We start from the raw sequence: 24,585 nt of genomic DNA, 5'->3' as shown, positions 1-24,585 counted from the left end.
GTCTTGACCTCTGGCCACATGCCGACAGACCGCTGGACGGACAGGTCAACACGCGTGTCTGTCACTGGAGCAGGCGATACCAACATGAACGACCGGACGCTCGGACACGTGGCGGCCATCGGCACGTGTCAACCATTGACCGTGATCGTCCACCGCGTGAGGCAGGTCAGAGTCGCCCGAGTCGGGCCAGAGCGATCGGCCCGTCGGGAGACTGGCGCTCAGTTCCAGTCAAGGCCGGGTGTCCCGGTCTCCGAGTCCGATGGCCATCTTCCGGTGACGTCGTGAACAGTCAGTCACGCGCCATGGCTGCCGAGGCCAGCCGAACCCCACCCACATTTTCCCGTTGCCGGCCCCGCAGCTGCTGCTCGGCCTAACTGCAGCTCGGTGGTGACACTCGGTCGGGGACTGCCCACAGTTCGTCCGGCCCCAGGCCGCTCCCAGAGTAGGTCCGGTGCGCTGCAGAGCCACAGCAGTCCCACAAAGGCGGCACCGGCCGGCCGGGCGTCGCTCGCTGTGGGGCGCCGCGGCCGGCCTGGCTGGGCGTGTCGCGAGGCTGGGGCGGCAGCCTTTCACCACGGCCGGAAAACCTGGCGCTGGCCGTTGGCGACCGTGTCCAGCGGCATGTTGTCCAGCCGAGCTCTGAACACGGACCGCCGCTGTTCGGCCGAGTTCTGAACACGGACCGCCGCTGTTCGGCTGAGTTCTGAACATGGACCGCTGATGTTCGGCCGAGCTCTGAGCACGGACCACTGCTGTCCGGCCGAGTTCTGAACACGGACCGCCGCTGTTCGGCCGAGCTCTGAACACGAACCGCCGCTGTTCGGCCGAGCTCTGAACACGGACCGCCGCTGTCCGGCCGAGCTCTGAACACGGACCGCTGACGTTCGGCCGAGCTCTGAACACGGACCGCCGCTGTTCGGCTGAGTTCTGAACACAGACCGCTGCTGTCCGGCCGAGCTCTGAACACGGACGCCGCTGTTCGGCCGAGCTCTGAACACGGACCGCTGATGTTCGGCCGAGCTCTGAACACAGACCGCTGCTGTCCGGTCGACCTCTGAGAACAGCCCGCTGCTGTCCGTCCGACCTCTGAACACAGACCGCTGCTGCCACTCTTCCTCCGGCGATCGGCGCCTGAGGTAACTCTGCAGTCAGCCCTGGCTGCACAACGACCGCATCATCCTCCGGAGACTTGATGCGTAAAAAACCACCTTTCTCGGAAACATTTGGAACTTCTGTGTACCGCCTCTTGCGCTGCTCTCTAGAGTGTTGTCCAGGTAATCTGACTTTCCCTCCTTGCATCACCCCGTGACCTCTTTTCAACCGCTTCCTAACCTCTCCAGGTTCGTCATCACCAGTCTAAGTCCCGCTTATGCTGGCTCGCTGGTGCTGGCCCGCCGGTGTTGGTGTTGGACAGCTGGTGCTTGTGATGATCTACTGGTACTGGCGTTGGTACCCAACTTGTGTCTTCTGGTTCCCCTTTTGACCCTGTTGTTTTGCTGGCTGCGCCGTTGGCGTCGCGCTGCCGGCGCTGCTCCGAGAGCGCGGCTAATATTACAGCGCCCACCGCTGCACGCAACAGACACCATTACGACGCACTTTCACAGCCGCGCGGCGGAGCTGCCGGTGGGCGCGCGCGTGCCGCGGAATTCCTGCGGCGCCAGCTGACCTTGGAGGACAGGGCGCCGCTGCGTAGGCCGGCAGGAGGGAGGACACGTGGACCGGACGTGGCCGACTGCCGCCTCGCCTTGGCTGCTCACACTGCCGGCCCGGCCCGACGTCGGCCCTTCCGATCGCACCGAATCGAATCTGAGCTGTGTTTGGGCGCCGCTGGTTACATGCATTCTTCAGCGGAAAGTGGACACTGTGAGGTCTCGCGAATCTCGCCTTTTCCGGAGGCGCGTAGACCATTCAGCGGGGCACTAAAACCAGTCCAAGACATCATAATCCGCACACCACGTGGTATCGACTCGATATGTCGTTACGCGCTAACAACCGACAAGTGGAAAACGCCGCGGGCCAAAATCCAGCAGCCCGCAAACGCGATGCCGATGTCCCTGCGGATCGCTGTGGTACAAGGACGAAGTGTTCAAAAGACGACCAGTGGCAGGACCATAAGTTCATGCAAATATGGACCACCTGGAAGAAAATGCACTCGGCCTAATCATAACCTCTTGCCAGTTGGCAGAGTCCAGGCTCAAATCCGATGCATGCTAGTTGTCACATTCCCAGGATCAGCTGCAAATGCTCACGATATCCGCTGTAGTCTAGAACCCACGAACCGCACAAAATATTCCACACAGTCTCACCAATTTATCGCTGACAAAGACGAAGCAGGAGTGCACTTCCTTATCGGCTTCCTTGGCGATGAAGCTGAAGAATTTCTTCTCACCCTTGTCATCAGCGCAATATGATATCCTGTGCAGTGGATACTGATACAGGATCTCCTGCAACGTGACATGATTGTGATGTCTGGGGTTCTACCATCAAAGCCCGACCCGAGTCCAACGCGTAAAGCGAATGCTTTCCAAACGTTGAAATCGTAACGTAAGATAAGAATGAAACGGGTAGTTTTGAGTGTCACACCATCACACAGTTGGTGGTGTTGGAAACTTTGAATGTGATGACATGATTTTCCCATGCAAAGCCCTAAAACGCGCAGCTAAATTTGTCGCCACTCACCTTCGACTTGGGCTCCTGTATTGCAACACCATTGATGGATATCGTGAGCTCTCGCTTGGGAAGCTTCGAACACTCTGACTTCTTGATCTCCTGCCCAAACTGCAGCTTGCGGATCCCTTCCTTGACCACCTCTATGCCCTTCGGCTGGTCCACTTCCGTCCTCCCAAGAAACTGAAACAGGCGCGTGAACATGACCATGACGAGACGGAGCAATTGCGGAGAACCAGCGTTACGCGTCGCCGCAGAAGCCACGGGTGATAAAGCCGATAACATTTGATAGCGTGAAACATTGTGAACGTTATCTGCCATACAGAGTGCCTCAACGATGGAAAAACGAGTAAATCACGAAGAACAGGAGCGGAAGGAATATTGACCCACTCCTTTACACATCTGCGTCCCCTCAGCCCGCTGGGCAGAGTCGGAGGTACCCGTCTCCGTCCAATGGCTGGCCAGGTGCTGCGTGGTGATGACGTCACCGCGGTGATGCCCAGCTCTCCTGCATCACGGTACGGGGCCGGCCGACAGTGAAAGTTCACCCGAAAAACTGTCGCCCGACACGGCACGCATGGGACGAGGTTGGGGGGGGGGGGGGCGACGGTCGGCCCCAGTCCATAGACAGGTGCGGGGGGGGGGGGGCATCAGCCCGTACGCCGATGCTGTGACGGGCTGGCGAGAACCGAGCATGGCCTAGTGCTGCGACAGTCAACATACGGCCCGAGGCGTGCCGGCTCTCCAAGCGTTGGCCGTGGTGCAAGGGTCAAATGGAGTGTTTCGCTTCTCGCCCTCCTCCAGTTTCGCCTCTTGCGTAACCCGTTTCATTTTTGTCTTAAGACTGATGGTTGCGAGACTTCGGCATGTACCGAAGGCACACTGATGCGGAGTCTGCTAGCACCAGCGCCAATTGATTCGGCAATCCTCGTCACCCAGCCGGAACCTTCGCCGACGTCGGCTCCATGTCTGAGCGTCCGTTTTAGCCACTCCTGATGACCAGCAGGGACCCCTCCCCCTCCCTCTCTCAACGAGACCCTGTACGGGTATCGCCCGACATTCCAGCATCCGGGATCAGCGTGGGCCTCCCGGGCGCCGACTTCCGAGTACGGGTCACGGCTTGAGTCCGAGGCACCGACATCCACCGACCCAAACAGACCGCGCCGCCACGTCACCGCCAGGACGCCCCCGGGCCGCCGGGTTCAACCCGTCCGGCCGCGGCCGACGGCGCCAGGCACGAACCCAAACAACGCGCCACGCGCGCGCGCCGGTGGCGCAACAGGCCCTGCCGGACATCTGCGCCGGTTACGTCGCCGCTCGGAGGCCCTGGACGGGCGCGCGGCACGCGGTCGCGGTGAAAGGCAGCGGCACGCACTAGCGCGCGCGCCATGCGGGCAGCGCTGGCCGCGCGTCCTCTCACGCGTCACGCACGCGGTCAGGCCTGGGTCTCAAGTTCCCTCCCCACTGCTGACGCTCGACGCCTGCAGACACCCGGCCTCGCTGACTGACAGCTCTGTTCAGACGGATGGTGTCAACAGCAGACTGTTCAGACGGATGGTGTCAATAGCAGACCGTTCAGACGGATGGTGTCAATAGCAGACTGTTCAGACGGATGGTGTCAATGCCAGACTGTTTCAGGTAGGGGACAAGGCACGAATGTGTGCAACAAAGAAGGGTCTTTGTAGATTTCTTTGCGTTTATCTCACTCAATGGGGGCGTGAACCTCGCTGCGTTCTAGGAAATGTTTATCTTGCTGAATGGTGCATTCGCCTTTACTGCACACTGTCACTCGTTTATTTCACCCGAATGAGACCGTCACGATACTTCCAGGGTCACAGTTTTGATACCGCTCTTTAACTGCGTCGCTGTACGGCATGTGACGCCACTGAGAGGTCTGTGACCCACTGAGCGGTCTGGCACGCCATGCACCACACTTCTAATGACGCTGTAAAATGGTGTACGACCTGAGAGATCAAGCCTCTCATTTTCCTCCAGCGGGGGGATGGGGCCGCGTGTATCCCACCGATGAAATACGCGGCCTCATCAGCGAGCAGCCTTACACGCATCACAGTAAAGCCCGCAGGGGTCGCTGTTGAAGGAATCTCAGGAAAGAATAAGAGCATTGGCAGGGACCGACACCAAATTGTTCATTTTATGTCAAATGTATTGGAGTAACAGCAAATGAATACAATATTGATATCAGGGTATCCTTATATATCCCAATAAGACCGCGTGTAGCCAGAGCTACTCTATGAGCTAAATATAAATATACAGGAGTGTACGTGTGATAGTTTGCTCTTGGTTGAGTGACTGCGCACACAGAAGATTTGTTCTGAACCAAATATGTCCAAAGTCGCCGCATCCATATCTGATTCACAGTTTCACGTATTTCGTTCTGACACGAGTCCTCTGTTTATGCTTCAATGACAGTCCCGCCGTTGACACCACTACTTCTTTGTAACGCTTTGTAAGGTAGATTACAGAGTGGCAACATCTCAGCTGTTGTTCGAGCTTTCTGGTGTTTAAAAACTGCCTATAGAAACAGTTACTTTCCACTCATTCCAGGACAAATGTAATTAGGAAACTCATCTGACAGGTCCTGTACTCCTTTACGAATAAATATGAACGCCCTTTCCCACGAGGAAGTACGTTATTTGCCTAAACTCGCAAAACAAGCCTGAAACTGTGAGGACTAGCCAACGCATAACTCATGGCTATTATTGATTGTCATACCATACCACACAGAGTCAACCGCAAGGAGCAAATCGGCATGAGCTCGCCCAACAGCCAAAACAGGAGCGCGATGCGGAAGACGATTGGCCGGTGCCAACAGCACGAATGCCCGGCCAACAGCACCAAAATTCAACATAACACCATGGTGTTGCATGGAGCGAGCGCCATAAAAAAATATATCCGTCCCCAGTAATACAGGGGTGGCAGGGCTGCGGACGGTGCGCGTGACGTGGCCGCCGTTTGCCTCTGGGGTCAGCTGCGCAGCGGCGACACGACGCCGCCGCATCGTCCGCCATCGTCCGCCATCGTCCGCCAGCACTTGGCTGGATAGCGCTCTGAGTGACCATCCCGCCGTCTCCGGCGACATTTTCTCAAGCCGCAAGTTACATTATGTAGTCTGCCGCACACTAGCCAGAGACGGTGGCTGTGGTCCAGCGTGTCCGGCCTCCAGCGGCCTGTTGGCGCAGGACTGTGGCCCAGCGCGTCCGGCCTCCAGCGGCCTGTTGGCGCAGGACTGTGGCCCAGCGTGTCCGGCCTCCAGCGGCCTGTTGGCGCAGGACTCGCGCTTGCAGAGCTCAATCCCTATACACTTATAGCGGCTTATGTAAATGTTCGGGTAGAGCTGCGTGTTCCCCTTGCTTTTGTAGGCGTTTTCGTATGCATCGCCTTTTACCAGGTTGTTTACGACACACGCTACGGTTCTTTTATATCTATGGTTCACAACACATCGGGCGTTACGTCATCAGCACTTGGAGCTCTCAGACACCCAAACCATCACATTACCCCGTGGCTCACCTTGACCAGGTAGGCGATATGACCCGTTTTCATGGCGTCTGCCGGGTGAATCCATGGCGGTTTGGTGTTGCCGTCTGCAAGAGAGAATGGCCGGTGTTAGAGGGGCTGACACCGGCGGCGGGAGACGGCCGGAGATGGTTGGAGATGGCGGGAGACTGCCGGAGATGGCCGGAGATGGCCGGAGATGGCGGGAGACTGCCGGAGATGGCTCCATCCGGGCTCAGCGGCGGTGTATGCGGGGCACCAGGCACCGGCCGCGGGCGCGTGGTAGGGGGATGCGGGGGGATGCAGGGGGATGTAGGGGGATGGAGGGTGTGGGGCACAGGTCATGCAACGATTTAGGTCCGGTCCGGGACTACGGTGCTGCATGGAAACCCGCCTCATCAAATAATTTGCAAGGATAACTGTGCAAAAATTGTGTCTCTGTCTCTGAAAATGCATGAAGCTGCAACCATTGAATCGAAAGGTATTGGATTAGTATTACTAATCCATCCTAAGCGTTCCCGGTTATGCCAGACCTCCCCAGTTGGCGAGCACCAGCCTGGCCTGCGGTCCGGTTCGCACCTAGCTCGACAGCCAGTAGGTCCATCCCACCTATCGGCGCTGCGAAAATCGGGTTCATGGAGCGGGTTTAGTAAGCTATCTTCAAAAGCTTTATAAATATCCTTTTGTCTACACGGCCATCGGTGGCTCGCTTTACGATAATGCAAGAATAGAAAGGCCAGTAGCCAGTGTACTATGACAGCATGCGTATGATGCAAGGTGTGCGTGTGCGCAATCCGTTCCTGCTAAGATTTTTCAACGTCAGCGACCCTGAAAACCCAGAAGACCCTGAAGGCCCTGGTGAGAAGTTCTGAAAACAAATCCACATTCCGAAACATAGACTGTTCTTTCCCGGTCAGCGAAGCTGTTTTTGGCGTTTGGAATCAGCTGAGAAGATGTCCTGGCTGACCTCTGGAGCCGCCGTTGGCTCCGTGCGGCCGCGGGTCACGCCGTGCCGGGCGCGGCGCTGCCGGGTGTGACGCCTGGCGGGCGCGTGAGGCGTGACAGGCCGGCGCGGCGTGACGGCGCGGCCGCTCTGGCGACGCTGACGCCGCATGAAGTCAGAGGTCGGGACCCGCCCGGTCGCCAGACTACTTCCCGTCCAAGGGAAACCCACGCTCTCTAACGTGGCGGGGATCAACCCACGCTCTGGAACGTCTCGCCGGCCGTGACGTCATCACAGCTCCATGAAAGTTGGGCACTTGGGGTCATGACACATGCAAGACCACATGTATCCACTACAACCGTCGTGCTCCGGATACAGGATCGTATTTCTCTGACCTATAGTTGGAGGTACATTGACGGTACATTTACGTTCTGGCCGTCCGAAGAAGGAGGTCTCTGAACAACGGCTTCGCACCGGGTTCATGACCTCCTGTTTTGGGCCTCCTGATCAGTCACGGCGGGCAGCATATTTAGACCACTGGGCAGCCCCGAATACGCGCTCAGTGTTGGCGCGACCCACTTGTTTAAGGCAATGTTTTACTTTTACGCACAAACGCGCGCGTACACACAAAACTACCGCAGTGGAACAAAAAGGTACCCTGGCTATGATGTACTCCTGGCCCCTGCATATTTAAGTGAGGAGCTGTTCCTGTTTTCAGCAGTGGCCTTCGCACGGGAGGATGTGCGCTAGAGAAAGAATCGTGGCCAAACACTTGAAAGGCGTCCCTCTGATGACCACCGATATTTACCTTCATTTGTGTGCTGGGGATGTTTCAAAACCCAGCATAGCTTGCATTTTACCAGCCTCGTCAAATCTCTCCCGTCTCATGCCTTGAGCAACGGTAGCAGATGAAGACAGTGCCAGGTGCAGGGACCAGGACTAGGACCAGGACCAGGATCAGGACAAGGAAGCGAGTCAGGGCTGGGCGTGGATGGGGACGCGAGGCTTGCAGGAGCCGGCGGACGGCCGGGACATCCTGGACTCCAGCTTCAGCCGGGGCTCCGGACTTCAGTATCAACCGGATACTCCAGCATCAGCCGGGACTCCAACGTCAGCCGGGACCCCAGCATCAGCCGGGACTCCAGCGTCTGGTGGATCTCCAGTATCAGCCGGGATTCCCAGTATCAGCCGGGATTCCAGAGTCAGTCAGGATTCCAGCATCAGTCGGGACTCCAGCATCAGTCGGGACTCAAGCATCAGTCGGGACTCCAGCATCAGTCGGGACTCCAGCATCAGTCGGGACTCCAGCGTCAGCCGGGACTCCAGCGTCAGCCGGGTCTCTGGCCGGGCGCCGGCGGACGGCCCTGGCGCCGCACCCTGTGCGTGGCTACCGCCGACTGGCCTTCGGCAGAGATTGTCTCACGATAGTCCACAGTCGCCGTTTGGACATGGTCATAGATAAGTTGGGACAAGGTACCAGCTAAGCCGATACCTTTGTCACTGTGTGGTACCGCTAGCGCAGCGACGTAGCTTTTCGGCAACGGATACTGATCACTGGGCATTGTTGCTTGGCTACCGCCGGACTAAACACAGGAAGTGTTTGCGAGCAAGTGGTGTACGCCTAGATCTATCGGTTGCAAAGACGTCACGGACGCAGTGCAATCAACCGGTTGAATTAATTCACTTGATTTCTGCAGTCTTGCCTCAAACACGAGTGCACTGGCAACCGACCAGAGCGTCCTCGCGTCAAAAGGCTCTTGGCACCCTCTGTCCACTGCTCTCCTCGACGAAGTCGTAAGATGGAGGCTCAACCAAGACGTCAGAGTAATTCTTGAAACACGATCGACCGTGGAAGCAGTACAGCACCTCCATACGGCGCGACATTGCGATATCCGTAACGGAGCGAGCTTGACGCTTGACATGCATTCCACTTCAAAGAGTGTGATCCATTTAATTCCAAACGTGACGACATACCCAGCTCCCTGCAGCACACACGGCGCCAGCTCGCCGATGGCGTTCGGTGACGGTCGTTAGCATTCGGTGGCGTTCGGTAGCGTTCGGTGGCGTTTGGAAGCGTTCGGTGGCGTTCGGTAGCGTTCGGAAGCGTTCGTTAGCGTTCGTTAGCGTTCGGTGGCGTTCGGCAGCGTTCGGTGGCTTTCGTTAGCGTTCGTTAGCGTTCGGTGGCTTTCAGTGGCCTGGTGGCAGCGTAGTACACCGCAGCGACCTCACAATATGTCCACATGTTCACACACATGTCCACATGTCACATGTCCCACAATAGAGTGTGCTCCCAGCCCGACCACTCCGTACGGACTCTTGTGTCGGTAACTGACCACCCCGGCCGGCAGTATGCCCCTCCAAACCAGCCCACTGTCGGTCGGTGACTGACCGCCATGGCCCATTGTCGGCAGGTTCAGACCGACCCGTTGTCTACAGGTAGCTGACAATCGTGGTCCGCTGTCGGTCGGCAACTAACCACCACGGCCCGTTGTCGGCCGGTACAGAGCGGTGCCGGACAGACGGGCCTCGGGCGGCGCGGCGCGCTCAGCCGGCGCCTGTCGCCCCCGGCCATAATCAGGTGACGAGCCGGCCGCGGCGACCGGTACACATGTGCGCGCGCGGCGGCCGTGACGCTCGGCCCCGGCGTTACGCGGCCGGCCCCGTTCCGCAGCTGTCGCGCGCTCGAGGGAGCCACCAGTAGAGGCGCTCGCCTGAGCCGACGCCTGCCGAGAGACACCGCTCGGAGCGTCAGCCCGCGCTCGTCCTCCGTCGAGGGGGACGAGCGTGAGCGACCGTCGAGAGGAGTCCCGAGCATACTGACCGACGGCGGAATGATGATCGGATGTCCACCGCCCACGACCGTCAGCGGCAGGCCTGATGATGTCTTCGAAGCTACCTTCGGCCGGCACTGACGAGACGAAGAGGTGGCTCTGACTCTGGTATATACACCCGGCGGTGCACAACTACTCTGTCCTTTATACCGTCTGGCGCCCAACTACCCTGGCCTTTACACCCGTCTGGCACACAACGACCCTGGTCTTCACACCATCGCCCGAGGCACAACGAATTCCCTTCTACTGGTATCAGCCGTTAATCTCGTCGCGGAAGCGCAGCGAAGGTACCCACCTCAAGCTGGTGACCCCTCGTAAAAGGAAAACGGCCATAATTAACACGATGCTGAGTGAGTGAGCGCATGTCCCTTGAAAGAACGCTAAAATTAAGCTAAAAACTGTGAGACGCATGAGTGATGATACCAGAACCAACAGCATAATGAGTGGCTTTGTTGACGATAGACATGACCATGAAAAAGCACCACGTTCGTCTGGACTAACATTCTCCAGAACAGGGACGCTGTTCTTTCACCGCGAGTCAAGGCTGTCTAGGAACCTCTCTCGTCTTTCTCTCTCTCCCTCTCCCTCTCTCCCTTTCTCTGTGCCATGCTCTCAGGCCGCAGCACGGTGTTAAAACGAGACCGGTAAAGCGGAGTGCAAAACGGTGCCGAGCATGACGGTAGCTCTAGGAAGCAGCCATCCCCGCGCCACGGCACACGGCCCGAGATGCACCAGTCGCGATCCGCCAGTGGCGTCAGCCGTGCCGCGGCGGCCGCCCGGCCAGCGGCGCAGGATTGGCCAGGTGAACGTGACCACCGGCCGGCACCGCTCCGGCGAGCTGGCGCCAGAGGATCGCCCTGTGGCCGGCTGCCAGCACCGAGCAAGGCCCGCCCACGGCCACGGCGGGCACGCGAAGCGAGCCTCATGGGCCCGGGCACGAATCGAGCCCCACGCCCATAGTGAGCCTCATGGGCCACAGCATGGATCGAGCCCCACCCACCTGGAGCGCGTCCAATGGGGGCAACACAAAAACAACTCAATGCGTGGAGAGTGAACATTTTAGGCTGGGACACATTTTACACGCCAGCCTAACGGACGGCGACACATTGTCAACAGTCCGCGGTGACAATGGACACCTGCTCGCCACGAGGGGCAGTGGCGGAGTGACTGGTCAAAGGTTGGAGTGCAGACAAGGACTGAGAACAACTGGCTTCGGCGGGCGGCGTTGGGATGCTGTGGATTTAGACGGCTCTGCTCCCTGACGAGAACGCCACACCAAAAGCAGCTGCTGAGACGGAGCGGTCTCTGAAGCCCTGCGCAGCGGCCGGAGCTGGCCTCCCTCCAGTTCAGCGGGGACACTATCTGAGCGGGATCGTGGAATGTGTGGGGCGTCTGGCTCCAGCTGCGTCACGGTGGCTTAGAAAATCCCAAAGACGTGTTAAGTGGTCGCTGCGATGTAACCAAGTGCCGCCACTAGAACAGGGGGTAGTTCTATACAGAAAGTGGACCAGTTATACGGGCACTGGATGAGTCAGACGAGACCTGCGTGACCTTGGCACACAACATGGGAGCCGGAGAGACGAGCATCACGGCATCCGGGGATAGACACAGGGCAACCACAGACATAGCCAAACCAGACATATAAGGCTGGAGACGGGAGGGCAGATGCTCAAAGACAAAGGCGATTTTACACGGATTGCAAGCATTCCAGAACGCAGCGACTGAACAATTAACAGACATCTGAAGTGGGGAAACGATATTCCTGCAATGGATACGCTCTCGCAGTTTGAAGGCTGTAATCCTAGTCGAGGTAAGCTCGGGTGATAGGTGGCGTCCCTAAATGGTTGCATGCTTACCCCGCAAGCCGACTGTCAACCTTACTAGAGTCTAGCGAGGAACGATGTGCGATGACCTTCCTGAATGGTCACGTACCCCTTCGCCACAAACTACCCGCACCAAATCCTGCGGCAGCCCACAACGGCTCTCTATCCCGCAGTGCAGTTGGCCCTCCAGTGTTACAAGGGCATGCGTCCTTCAGTGCGGGCCGTCCGCAACCTTGGCGCCTTTGTTTTGGGTCAGGGGAAGTTGCTCAAGGCTGCACACGCGACGCGACGCGGCCCGGACCCGGGCCCGGGAGCCCAGCTGTCCTCGCTAGTTCGTGACTAGGGCGGGGTGGCATCGGACACGGGATGGGCTGGGACCGGGAGCCCAGCTGTCCTCGTCAGCCAGTGACTGGGGCGGTGGCGCCGGGACCGGGAGCCCAGCTGTCCTTGCTGACTCGTGACTAGGGCGGGGTGGCATCGGACACGGGATGGGCCGGGCCCCGGAGAACGCTCCGGGCGACCGGAGAACGCTCCGGGCGACACTCACTCTGGTTGTTGCGCTGTAGCAGTTTGTTGTTTTGCGTCCATCGCAAGATGGCCGAGTTCCTCATGGTGGCGGTTGGTGGTGGCCGGAGGCGCTCTAACCCACTCTCTTCCCCTCTCTCTCTCCCTCACTCTCTGTCTCTCTTTTCTCTTCAGGTCACGGCTGAGACGGTGGTGAGCTGGCGGCGGCGAACACCGCTTCACATTCTCTGACGTGGCCACCTGGAATGAGCAGACGGGATGCCGTCAAACACACCGGTGTTCGGGTGCTCGTCAGCGGCGTCGGCAAGGCCGCCAAAGTATACAACGTCGTGCATAAAGCTTGTATAAAAATGCTGCTGGCCCATGCAACATAACTGCGTTGAGCTTTTATGGACAGCAATACGTAAGAACCGACGACCCACCAACCACCCTAGCAGGATGGGCTGCCAAGACAGGCCAAGCCGTGAGGAACTTGTTGGAAATTAGGCTTGAGGGTACTAGAATATTCAACACGGAGACTTCGGTTCAACATCCGCTTCATACTCCCACTGATGAGCGGTGGCGTTTTCAAGAAGATCACGTAAGTCAGGCCTGACCTTTGTAACGGTCTCATCTGTATGCTCCTTCCACAAGGTCAAACAGAGACGCTTGGGAACATCCGCGCCGTGACTGTGTGTAAACAGTACCAAGCGCCGGCCGGCACCAGCGTGGTGTCATCTGGTGCCCCCTCCCCTCCTCAACAGAGGCGGCCGCCCGGGTCACTGCCCCCCCCCCCCCCCCGCCCCCGCGCCGCTACGCGATGTCACCAGTGCACAGCGGGGCTAAAATCTGGCCCAGCTGCGTCTCCTGTTCACGTTTGTTGGCGGTGTTTTGAGATGGGGTGTGAGAGGAGGAGGCGATTCATGTCTAAGCTCATACACCCGTGTCGTTCTTAATAGTCCGACTGACCGCAGCTCTTTTGGTGGCGAACATAAAGAGAACGAATTTATTTGGCTGACAACACTCAACGACATGGAATGACATGCGAACCTACGAGTGATGATTGAGCCGAAAGACTTGCATTGGAGTTTGTGATGCACTGGACATATGAATACATGAATATATATATATATATATATATATATATATATATATATATCGTGGTGCTTTCAGTAGAATGATACCCCCAACCTGTAGACAGACAGCAAAATAAGCCGCGAACGATTCTTCTCTCTTGACATACAACGGAAAACAGAAGGGAAATGCCACAGTTATGTTCAAAACACAGTAAAATATTGTAAAACCTGCTTCAGACATTTCACACCAGGCTTGACATATTCAAAAGTCGACTCCAAAGCATCTCTGGTAAGAGCCTCTTGGACGCGCAGTAAATCGCCTGGCAAGAATGTGAGGAGTGCCACATGGGATCTTAGAAGTGAAAAACTTCCTTAAAAGATTCATTAGTACGCGGGGCATGTGTATACAAGTCACTTCAGAGCCTTGATGTTACATTCCTCGTTGCTATGTCGTATCTATGTCCTTTCCTCGAGCGGCATTCCGTTCGTTGCTCGAGTGGTAGCACGACCGGAGTCAACCTGATGTATGATATATTGCGCGCATTACTCACCCAACAGTATGCGATGGGCTAATCAATTGAAATGAAACCGAAGCAAGCTTCCATAGAATGTCTATAATAGCGAGGAAGTATCTAAATATGGCATTTCAGACATTGCAGTAACTTGGCCTCGATATGCCAGCGTTCCCGTCACGACTAGTCGAGAGGTCAGTCAACAAAATGTGTCCGCGGGAGGCATGATCCCATTGCCACCTCTGCACTAGGCTGCGGGCCGGACGAACAGGGGAACCTAGGTCAGGAAGGGAGAAACACACCCGATGTTAGCGGGTCAATGTTCTGTGGGATTTGTGAACGTAAAAACCGCCGGCCCGCGCTCTGCAGACTGCGGTAGGCGGTTTTTATCCGCTCCAGGCAGCGCTGCGCCACTGCGGGCGGGCGGCATCCCCGCCGGAGCGAGCCGGCGCCTCACCAGGTGACGCCAAGGTCAAACCTGGCCGGAACATAACAATGGCCGCCGCGCCGACGACTGCGTGTCACGCTCCTCGGCCAGGGCTAGGCTTCAGTGACGTCACTGCAACAGCTCGGCTCGCAGCATTAGACGCTGAAGATAAAAAATAGGCAAAAACTTAGCAGGCTGTCTAAGGATTCATCTACTGACCCTGGTAGAAATGACTATGTGGATAAGACGCTATGTCATTGTCTACAGAGCTGTCGGGCCTGCCGGCCTCGGCCCGGCCGCCGCGGGTTCGGCGCAGCTCGCGTGGGCCGCCGCGGGTTCGGCGCAGCTTCGCGCGGCCGCCGCGGGTTCGGCGCACAAAAGCGCTCGGCAACCGAGCCACCGCCGCCGCCGCCGCCGCCGCCCGTGCGCCGGCCAGGCCGATATAGGGCGCGTTCCAGAAGTGGTCCAGCGGCGGCGCGCTGCCGGCCGTGCAGCGGTCGGTCGCAGCAAGCTAGCCAGCCAGCGAGACGCCAGCGTGACCCGGCCGGCGCCGAGGCTCGGCGGCTAGCTGGGGACAGCAGCCAGCCAGCGAGACGCCAGCGTAACCCGGCCGGCGCCGAGGCTCGGCGGCTAGCCGAGGACAGCAGTCAGCCAGCGAGACGCCAGGCTCGGCGGCTAGCCGAGGACAGCAGCCAGCCAGCGGCGGACTGGGCCGTCCAGCTGCAGAGGCCGTAAGGCTTGGATCGCCGCTGGCGGGAATGCTGAAAACCGGCGGAGTATCGAAGGCTGTGAGCTGGCTCTGGACAGGCCGCGGCTTCCGACGGCGTTTCAGCAGAGGAGGTCCGGCTCGGCGCCGGGGCTGCTGAGGCGGCTCAGCAGCGCGCCCACAGGAACCTGTCCGCTCGCCGCCCCCGCCGGACGCGGCCAAGACGTTCGGGGAAATGGCGCGCCCATCTCCGCGTCGCAGTCCGACCGGTCAGGCCGCTGCTCGGCGCATGCCGACCGGCGACTGGGGAAGCCCGGGTACTCACCTGACTAGCAAAAAGATGAGAAAAGACGCCGAAAAACGAGCGGCGGACCGAGAGAACTTGTTTAATGCGTGCATGCAGGGAAAACAGACACACAATGATGGTAACCGAACGTGAGTCAGCGGAAGGACGAAGAAAGGAATGAGCAGTGATGGAACCCTCTAGACATACTCCATCGAGGGAGGAGCTGATCAAGATTTCACAACGGTTCATAATAAACAAAATGACGTAACATGTCCGTTCAGAACAACGGGGGCAAGCATGTCAGTAGGCATGAATGAGTGTCTTTTCGTATTGGCCGCAAAACGACCGCTGCATTCAAAGTGCTCGCAAACCGAACTACCGAATATATGTATCCATGCACGCGTGTGGATGTATGCGTATATGAAAACGTGTAAGCAAATATGAATGCGCATGCAAGTTTTGAAAGATGTGTGCGCGTATGCATGTGTTTGTGTGTATGTGTGTGCATCTGCAAACGTAAACTTCTCACAGACGGCCTTCCACGTCGGTGCGCGCGTTTTTAAGTCGATCTCGTTATAGAAGTGTGTCACCGGTCCGTGTAGAAGTGTGTCACCGGTCCGTGTTTACCGGTCATCCGTGCTAACAGGCGCAGGATAGATCATATTGTCAGAATTGCGAGCAAACAACTGGCTTTGTGTCTTCACTCTGGTCGCTGCTCGGGAACGACTTGAGAACTCTAAGCGGCGTACGAAGTGTTAATGGAATAGCATTCCGCGCGTATATCGCCCTGTATGAAACTGCTATCGCTTAGTATTCCCGCCTGCAACGGGACAATTACAGACTAGTCCGAAGCAGCGTGCGATTGTGTGTGTGTGTGAATGCACTCGCTCACAACAGAAGTGCGTGGTGTGGTGAGATGAGGTTTAGAGAGTGAGTGAGTGAGTGAACAGGTATGTGAGTGCGTATTTAGGTGTGAGGTGAGTCAGTGGGTGTGAGTGTGGGAGCGAGTAAGATGTAAGTAAATTATTAAGTGAGTGAATGGATGCGTGGGTGTACAAGCGAATGCGTAAGGGGGTGTACATGTGCGAACGAGTGAGCATGCTTGATTGGGTGCTTACTAGACGATTGAGAGGAAAAAGAAAAATAAGTGAACAAAGCAGCAGGAAAACAAAACAAAAGAACCTCATTGATAATATCAGCAACGCATGAAAGTGGTGAATGTCTTGCCGGACATAAACGAGTGCAATCCAGCGTCAGCCGACAGTCCAGCACGTCCACGGAAGTCATGCAGAGCGAACAAGCCAGCAGGACCAAGACCCTGAGACGGCAGTGCGTCGGGTCCAAACAGTACCGCTCCTCTCCGTCACCAGGACCGGTGGGCCAGAGACGGGGCCGCCTGAGCCGCCCCAGCCGAGACCAGATTACGCCACCTGTTCCCTTCGTCTACCGTCATGCAAAACGTTACCGTTGCCGCTGCACCTAGATCGAGGCGCTGCCACCTCCGCCCCCCCCCCCCCTCCCCCAGCCCACACACTTCTTAGGTTTGTTGTCGTTCTCGTAAGAAGAACACGCGAATCGTAGAAGACTTCGGGTTGCCCTGCCCACGAAATCACATGGGACAGATCACATGTCTTTTGTAGCTGGCCGTTTTGGGCTGTTTTGAAGGCAAGCGCAACGTCATTCCAATTACGGTTTATTACGTTGATGGTTAGTGCTTTTCGTCATCGCTGCTTAATTACATTCACTGGCGTTTCCTCCGTATAAACCGGAATGCTCGTGATGCATCATTTTGGATATATAGAATATTTTGCATATGCAGAATAAATCCACGACGACATGAAGAACGGACTGACGGACAGTGACTCAAAACAACAATGAGTCATCAGATGTCTGCCCAAACCGTTCCAATACTGATTTCACTTATCCGCAGCCCTTGATCTCAGTGTGAACCACAACGCCATAGCAGTACTAACTCCAGTCCCAGCGAACCACAGCTCCAGACCCAGTGAACACACGGCTCCAGACCCAGCAAACACACGGCTCCAGATCCAGTGACCGCCCAGCGACCGTCTCAGTTGCGGTCCCACCGCTCCTAGTCCCACCTGCCCTCTAGCTGTCCCAGCCCGGTCCCACCTGCCGGGGACAGTCCCGCCTGTCCGCCGGCCGGGCAGCCGGTCCGGTCCCACGCGGCCCATTACGACGGCGCGGGACCGTTACGGCCGTCCGGCGGCGCGGGTCGCGTCACACTCGGCGACGCCGTGCCGCGCCATCCGGCGGTCACACCCCGCGTCGGCTGCGCGCGGGCAGCGGCTGCGCTCACGGCTGCCCTGACCCTGGCCCGCTCCTGACCCGGTGTCGCCCGCCTGTGCAGCGTCGCCGGGCTCCGGGGTCGGCCGCTCCTGACCCGAGCAGCAGCCGCCTCCGGGCCGGTTGCTCCTGACCCGAGCAGCAGCCGCCTCCGGGCCGGCCGTTCCTGACCCGGGCAGCAGCCGTCTCCGGGGCGACTGCTCCTGACCCGAGCAGGAGCCACCTCCGGGCCGACCGTTCCTGACCCGAGCAGGAGCCACCTCCGGGCCGGCCGCTCCTGACCCGAGCAGCAGCCGCCTCCGGGCCGGCCACTTCTGGCCCAAGCAGCAGCCGCCTCCGGGCCGAGTCAGAGTACATTTTTGTTGTTTCCGTTAACGTCTCTGCAGCCGATAGGTTTTCCCCAGCGCGAAAATGATGAAATAAAAGCTTGCAATTAGCACCTAAGGTCTATTGACTGTCGCCCGTAGCAGCGCTTCACGGTGCCAATGTCAGACCATTTCTATTTGAGACGATAAACCCCGGGTGCATTGCAATTGCAGGACAATGTTGTTTTCAGTAGATGAGGCATCGATGCATGGAAGCCGGTCTTTACCCCCTCCTCGCCCTCCAAAAAAGAAAACGAATGGCTGGATCCACGCTGAGCTGTGCAGCGCTGCCCTCCACAGTCACAGACAGTGTTGGTTTAGTCCTCGTTCCCCTGTCGCTTTGTCCCTGTCCTCGGTAGACGGGTCAGTAGCCTAGCAACATTTTATTGTGGAGAATGTCGGATGAGGCAAAGGGCGACGGTAAAAAGGGCAAGAAGGGCGCAGGACGGAAGCAAAAAGCCAGAATGTTGGTAATGACTGTCGTGATGGGGACGTCAAATGCGGACCAATGGCCCACTTTCAGGCGTTTGTTGCGTGAGCGCTGGCCTCGCCATCCCATGGTGAAATTCCGGGTCAACGGCAACATTTTGCGGCGAAAGCTTAACGTGCCACAGTGCTCGGCACGATCAGTTGCACCCTGTGACGTCACCCGACCGGGACATCTCCAACTTCCTTCCAGTTATTTTTAATCTCTTCAACAGATGCTTAGGAATCTTGGCGGAGGTTTCAGGAAGAGTGGTACGTTTATGATCATAATAAGTGCAATCAGATGTGAGATGATAATGACATGTTTTCATACACAAACATTCGTAGCGAACTTCTTCCAAACAACTTCAGCAATGATTAAGTCTTCGGTGATTATCTAACCCGCCGTATCGAAGGCGTAATCTCCCACATAGGAAGGCTTCAGACAATTTTTGCACCGTTTGCAGAACTTACGCTGCAAAGGAAAGGGACGTTTTCAATATGTCCAAATAACGACCCACATATTTCAAGGAAACTGTACGGTAAACTGGAAATAGTGCGTCACAGTCAAGTGGCCGCTTTCAAGAGTTGTTCGTGCCTTCTGATAAATTTCTGAAGTGTTCGTCTAAAAAGTCGGTTTCACTTTCACAATGAACATCAGTTTCTGCTGCATGGCCCACCCAGGAAGTTGTTAACTACCCTTCACACATTCAAACTGGCCAAGAAAAAACGGTCCAGAAAGCTTCCCAGGCACCAATTTGATTGATACCGATTAGGATCATTAGTTCCCATGCTAAACCAATGAGAGTTCCACACCAGTGCTTTTAAATTGGGATATTATGGGCCCGCAAGACCAGGCAAAGAGAGTAGCTGTATTCATCGAGACCGTGATACGACGTGACCGTCTGTCCGGCTTTAAGGAAGTGCCCAAGGTTCCGCAACAAAGTATGCTTGATCCCATGGGTGTAACCACTGGGAAAGGTTGACGGAGAGCAGGGGCGAATCCAGAGAGGGAGGGGCATGAGGCCATGGCACTCCTTGGGCCTCCATGAAATCTCGGTGCCCCGAAAGGACACCAAGATCTCACTGTGAAGAGGCACCAAACCTGCATTTCAAAACCACATGCCTTTGACTTGCAAGAGGCTCCGGAGTTCCAGAGGCACCGCAAATGACACCAAATCTTCATTTCCGAAAAAACAAATTCTAGGGGAGCCAGCGGTTCCTGCAGTGTCCCTGCCCCTGGCAGAACACTTACAGGCGGTGGTGTGCCACTGGTTCAGCGAGAGGGCTCCTACATGGCCTGGAGAGAGTGACAAGAGTGACAATGACATTTAGACGCGGCAGTCTGCAGCGAAAGCGACCAGTGTGATTCAGTGAAAGGAGGCGGCAATTAGTGGTATTGTAGCTCATTCCAGAGATTCCAACATTTTGTAAAACGAATGAGTTGGGTTATCAGAAGCCTGAGTGGCCACTAAGAAGGTAATGAGGGAAAACTTACGATGAAGACGTTGACACTGCCAAGTAGCAAGATAATTGGGTGAGAACACAAATATTGTTACCCCACCTCGTCTCATGACGTGTCAATTGGTGGGCTCTTTCTTCATGGCGATTAGTTTGGTTTCATGGCGTTGCGCCGGCCGAGTTAAATGGCGGCGGCCACACCGAGGGAAGCGCAGCCGACCGCTATCAGAGCAACGCTTCAGGCGGATCGCTGCGCCAAAAGAAGCCCATTCCAACAAGGACCTGCCAACGGAGCACCTATTGCCGGCTGTACCCGGCTGCTCGGTCTGGTCGCGCCGGGGACCAGACCTTGCCCAGACCAGACCTGGGACCGAGGTTGGGGCAGCCAAGTGATCGAGGTCGTCCCGTCCAGAGTCGCCGTGTGCAGACCCGCCCACGGGTGACCTGAACGCCGCAGCTGGACAATAACCCAGCGACACTGGGTGAACTGGCGGCCCCTTTATACAGCGCCCGCCTTAAAAATATGTCATACTAACCGCGGTGACGGTACGGTTAAGACTCCACGGGGCTCCGTCAAGCTCGTTTTGGGCCCAGTCCCTAACATCATGCGCAGCCTTGTCACCGAGGCACAGCACGAGCTATTCGCACGCAATTTGTCCCATCCGCGTCCCGCATAATATCGCTCTCACGGAAGCGTTCCGCCGCTTACACGACGACAAGCAAGGGAAACCTTTCGCATTGAGAAAAGAAGCATGCGCTTTTTCTTCACTTTGTCATTCACGTGGTGAAGCCTCGTGCTTATCGTGGGTAATCAAGAACTGGTTTCATTACAATGGAGAGGTTTTCTCTCTCATGCGTGAAATCGCTTGCCACGCCTTTTGTCTTATGCCTTAAGTTACATCATGGAGGAACTTCCGCTTAATCGTTCGCAATCCTCGGCCGGTGGCTATGCAGCCCGGCCAGCCGCCATCCACGACGTCTCAGACCTCCCGCCCGTCACCCTCCTGCTCCTTTCATAGTGAAACAGCTCCGCCTTCACACTTAGAGGCTGCTATCACAAAATCAGATATCGTCGCTGACGCCATACCGCTTACACGGATGTCGCCTTGGTTCACCACGAGCTAATTGTACAAAAATACACGGTAGAAAATCGTCCTCAACTTCAATTTTATCTTTGTGTGCATTCTGAAAGTTCCTTTTGATAGAGAGTGATTTTAAACTGAGCGAACAATATGGTGTACAATTCGCTCTAGGACAAGATCATTTCAGTTGAGAGGTTAACAACGATCCTCCCCCCCCCCCCCAGAATAAGAGGAGGCTCGTACGCTATACCCAGGGCATTTAGCATGGTCTGGAGACAAGAATGCGGTTTGGAAAGATGAGTTCGGGCTGTGCACGGGGAAACGACTTAAACCTTTACCACGGGCTCACAAAAGACATGTTTCTTCTCCAACGGAGAGACCTTCACTACACCTTACTCTCTCAGAATGTTTCAACCAACCATTATCCCTCTGAAGTGCTGGTTCAAAAAGTCACACAAAAAGTTGTGAAGGCCTGCTGCCATACTTTTCATCTCGACTAACCCTTCGCCGTGTTCTGCAGCCTAACGACGACATCGACGATTCCACTTCTCGGGAAAATCATTAAAATGTCAGAATGGCAAAAATACCATGCCACGCCATTCTTCTCCACCTCCTCGCTTGATCGTCCGGCGCCCATCGGCCCGAGCCGGACCGTGTGGAGCGTCATCTGAGAAGACCCCTTCGTCTGAGCCGAGCCCCGAGCCGTGTCGAGCCAGCTGCCACAGCGTTTGAGCCCAGTGCCGATGTGCCGGGCGCGTGCCGTGCAGCGCGGCCGCCCGGCGCGGCAGCCGCTGCCAGCCGACCGGGGCAGCTCGGCGCCGCCACAACACGGCGTCGCGGCCGCCGGCGAACCGGTCCGCCGGCCCCGGCGGCTTCCAAACCACCCGCCAGCGGTCCTCAAACCGCGCGGCGGACGGGCCGCGGCGGTCGCGTGACCTCTGGCGACCGGCAGCCAATTGACGGGCGCCGCCTTGTGGCGTGACCTGACCTGACCGCTGACGTCACAGGCGCGCGTCGGGCGTGGGGGCCCTGCCCTTCTCGCAGGTGCCACGCTGTCCCGGAGATCGAAGCGGAAAAGGAGGTCGGTGACTCGTATCTATGGAGAATTTCCACCAGCCCGGCGGGGTGGGCTAGCGGGCAGCAGCAGCCACACTTCAGCGCTTCATCGCTGTGTGCCGGACCACTCGGCGCCAGTGGCCACCGACCCTGCGCGAGCGGTCGGGGCGCCACAGACGGACCGGCAGCTCGGGAGACAGGGCCGGGAGCGCCCGAGCGCTGGGAATGTGAGCGGCCGTGCCTGGCGGCTTGCGAGTCGGCCTGCTTGCGTCACGGCGCTCGGCGCGGGTGGCGCGGCCACGCAGCGGTGGCGACACCTCTGTTGTGACTGCCGGGCGGCACGCCTCTCACGGAAGGGGATAGTGAGTCAGGTTCCGACGACTGGCGCCAGCGCCGAGTTGATGAAGAACCAGACACAATACTGGGAAAGGCTTGGGACGGCGCGTTCATGTCACTGGGTCCTGGGTCCCACCTCTCGCGCCAGGGAAATCTTGTCCCTGTGGTCGTAGCCACGCTCCAGCCCCAGCCACCGCCGGTGGTACGACAGACAGCGCATCAACAGCTCAGGCTGCCGGCCGTCAACATACAGAGCAGACACCGCGCAGACGCCGCCCGCGCACGCTACCGAGGCAGGGCCCCCACCGCTACAGCATTCCGGTTTCGTCCCCCAAGTCCACCTGGCTTGTACCATACTGGCCGCCCGTCCCGCATCGGGCCGGTCACTTCCTTACCTAGAGCGGGCGGGCGTCTCGGCGCTTGGGGCGAGCAGCTGCGGTGCGGTCCACCACCTGACACCAGCAGGCGGGGCGTGCGACTGACTGCTGGCGGCCGGCCGCTTGCCGCTCCGCTCGCCACCAGGGGCGCCGCCAGGCAGGCTGGACCGGCCGGCGGCGGCGCGGCGCGCGCGCTCCGCCGCCGCCGCTGCAGGTGACGCGGCGGGAGGGCTCAGCGGACGAGGGGGAGGCTCGGCCAGTGTGGGGTGGCCGTGGTGAATTGTGTGCTGAAGGGCCCGAACCGAACGTGGACGACCATCGCGCCATGCGCTTGGAAACGCTCCTGAGCGTACCAGGTGAGTTGCTCAAACCCGTTCACCGGCGCGTGCATTTTTTATCCGGGTAAGGTCGAGCCAGGTGAGTCAGTTCAGTTCTGCTCTTTGTCAGCTGTTCCCTGCACTACCACGGACCTGGAACATTAACACCGCAACACAACCTGAACTCACGCACCTGCCGCCTACGGACCGGTACCTGCAAATGCAAGGCTGCTAAGAAGTCTTCAAAAAATATTTGAGGGTGTTATACGTGTGCTGTCGATGAAAGCTGGGAACTAGCCTGAGATGAACATCTGGGTGTCTGTCTGGCCGGATGTCCGGGCAAGATCCGGTGCCCGGCTGCGGCACCACTGACTTACAAATGCTCGATCGAATGTGCTCGGCTGGCGACGACACCATCCGCGCCGTTTCCCTTATCCCGCCGCATGAAGAGACAGACCACCGGAGCCGCGAAACGCGCTTTGCCTAATGCTAGCACATCGAGAGGACGCCGTGGTGTCAACTACAACGGGAACAAAGCCGCGTGAACGACCGAGACGAACGGTGCGCTGCCTGCAGTCGACTGATCGCGGTGGACGGTGCGCTGCGTGCAGTCGACCGATCGCGGTGGATGGTGCGCTGCCTGCAGCCGACCGATCGTGGTGGACGGTGGTGCGCTGCCTGCAGTCGACAGATCGCGGTGGATGGTGCGCTGCCTGCAGCCTACCGATCGCGGTGACTGGTGCGCTGCCTGCAGTCGACCGATCGCGGTGGACGGTGCGCTGCCTGCAGCCTACCGATCGCGGTGACTGGTGAGCTGCCTGCAGTCGACCGATCGTGGTGGACGGAGTGCTGCGTGCACAGTCGACCGATCGCGGTGACTGGTGAGCTGCCTGCAGTCGACCGATTGCGGTGGACGGTGCGCTGCGTGCAGTCAACTGATTGCGGTGGAAGGTGCGCTGCGTGCAGTCGTCGACCGATCGCGGTGGACCGTGCGCTGCGTGCAGTCGACCGATCGTGGTGGACGGTGCGCTGCGTGCAGTCGACCGATCGCGGTGGACGGTGCGCTGCGTGCAGTCAACTGATCGTGGTGGACGGTACGCTGCGTGCAGTCGGCCGATCGTGGTCGACGGTGCGCTGCGTGCAGTCGACCGATCGTGGTGGCGCGGCCGAAAAACGGCGCATAGATGGCCTTGCTAAACCGTTCCCGCCACCAAAATGGCGTTGAACAGCGTCTGGAAAGGCGGCGCATGCGCAGTCTGCCACGGGCGAGCCGCGGCGCTTGACGGATGGGACCCACGACTGCCTAGATGCTTATCGTCCCTCGGTTCCGTCCCGGCAGTGTCCCACCCGCCCCCAAGGGTTTCATCACTTAGCATATCCGGGCGGCCGCAAACCTCGTGACCTTGAGTGATGCTGCTCCCCGGCGCCCGGCGACCTTTAATGCTTTCCTCAGCGTGCCGGGTGGTGCTAATCTGCTGACACCGGTCTCAGAGACAACCGGTCTCAGCGGACCAATGCGCGGCTTGTCCGC

General features: G+C 57.9%; 1 protein-coding gene across 3 annotated transcripts in view; it reads right to left on the bottom strand.

Moving 5' to 3' along the window:
- LOC119098572 (PTB domain-containing engulfment adapter protein 1) overlaps positions 1 to 22,841 on the bottom strand; it is a 29,575-nt gene extending 6,734 nt beyond the window's left edge. The window contains exons 1-5 of one of the 3 annotated variants that reach the window (XM_037221537.1): positions 22,756 to 22,841; positions 12,325 to 12,542; positions 6,196 to 6,269; positions 2,680 to 2,850; positions 2,307 to 2,444 (exon numbers count right to left, since the gene is read on the bottom strand). In XM_037221537.1, the coding sequence (XP_037077432.1) occupies positions 2,307 to 2,444; positions 2,680 to 2,850; positions 6,196 to 6,269; positions 12,325 to 12,388 (447 nt within the window). In that variant the 5' untranslated portion in view covers positions 12,389 to 12,542; positions 22,756 to 22,841. Of the gene's footprint in view, positions 1 to 2,306; positions 2,445 to 2,679; positions 2,851 to 6,195; positions 6,270 to 12,324; positions 12,543 to 19,680; positions 19,718 to 21,469; positions 21,590 to 22,755 lie in introns of those variants that run through there. The other 2 variants (XM_037221539.1, XM_037221538.1) reach the window with 2 other exon arrangements.
- Positions 22,842 to 24,585: the final 1,744 nt, after the last annotated feature.

The sequence above is a fragment of the Pollicipes pollicipes genome, unplaced genomic scaffold (genome assembly GCF_011947565.3).
Source record: "Pollicipes pollicipes isolate AB1234 unplaced genomic scaffold, Ppol_2.1 Scaffold_4740;HRSCAF=5597_pilon_pilon_pilon, whole genome shotgun sequence".
In the NCBI taxonomy this organism is placed as follows: Eukaryota; Metazoa; Arthropoda; class Thecostraca; order Pollicipedomorpha; family Pollicipedidae; genus Pollicipes; species Pollicipes pollicipes.
The sequence above is the reverse complement of the archived record's forward strand: the minus strand, read 5'-3'. Positions and strand labels throughout refer to the sequence as shown.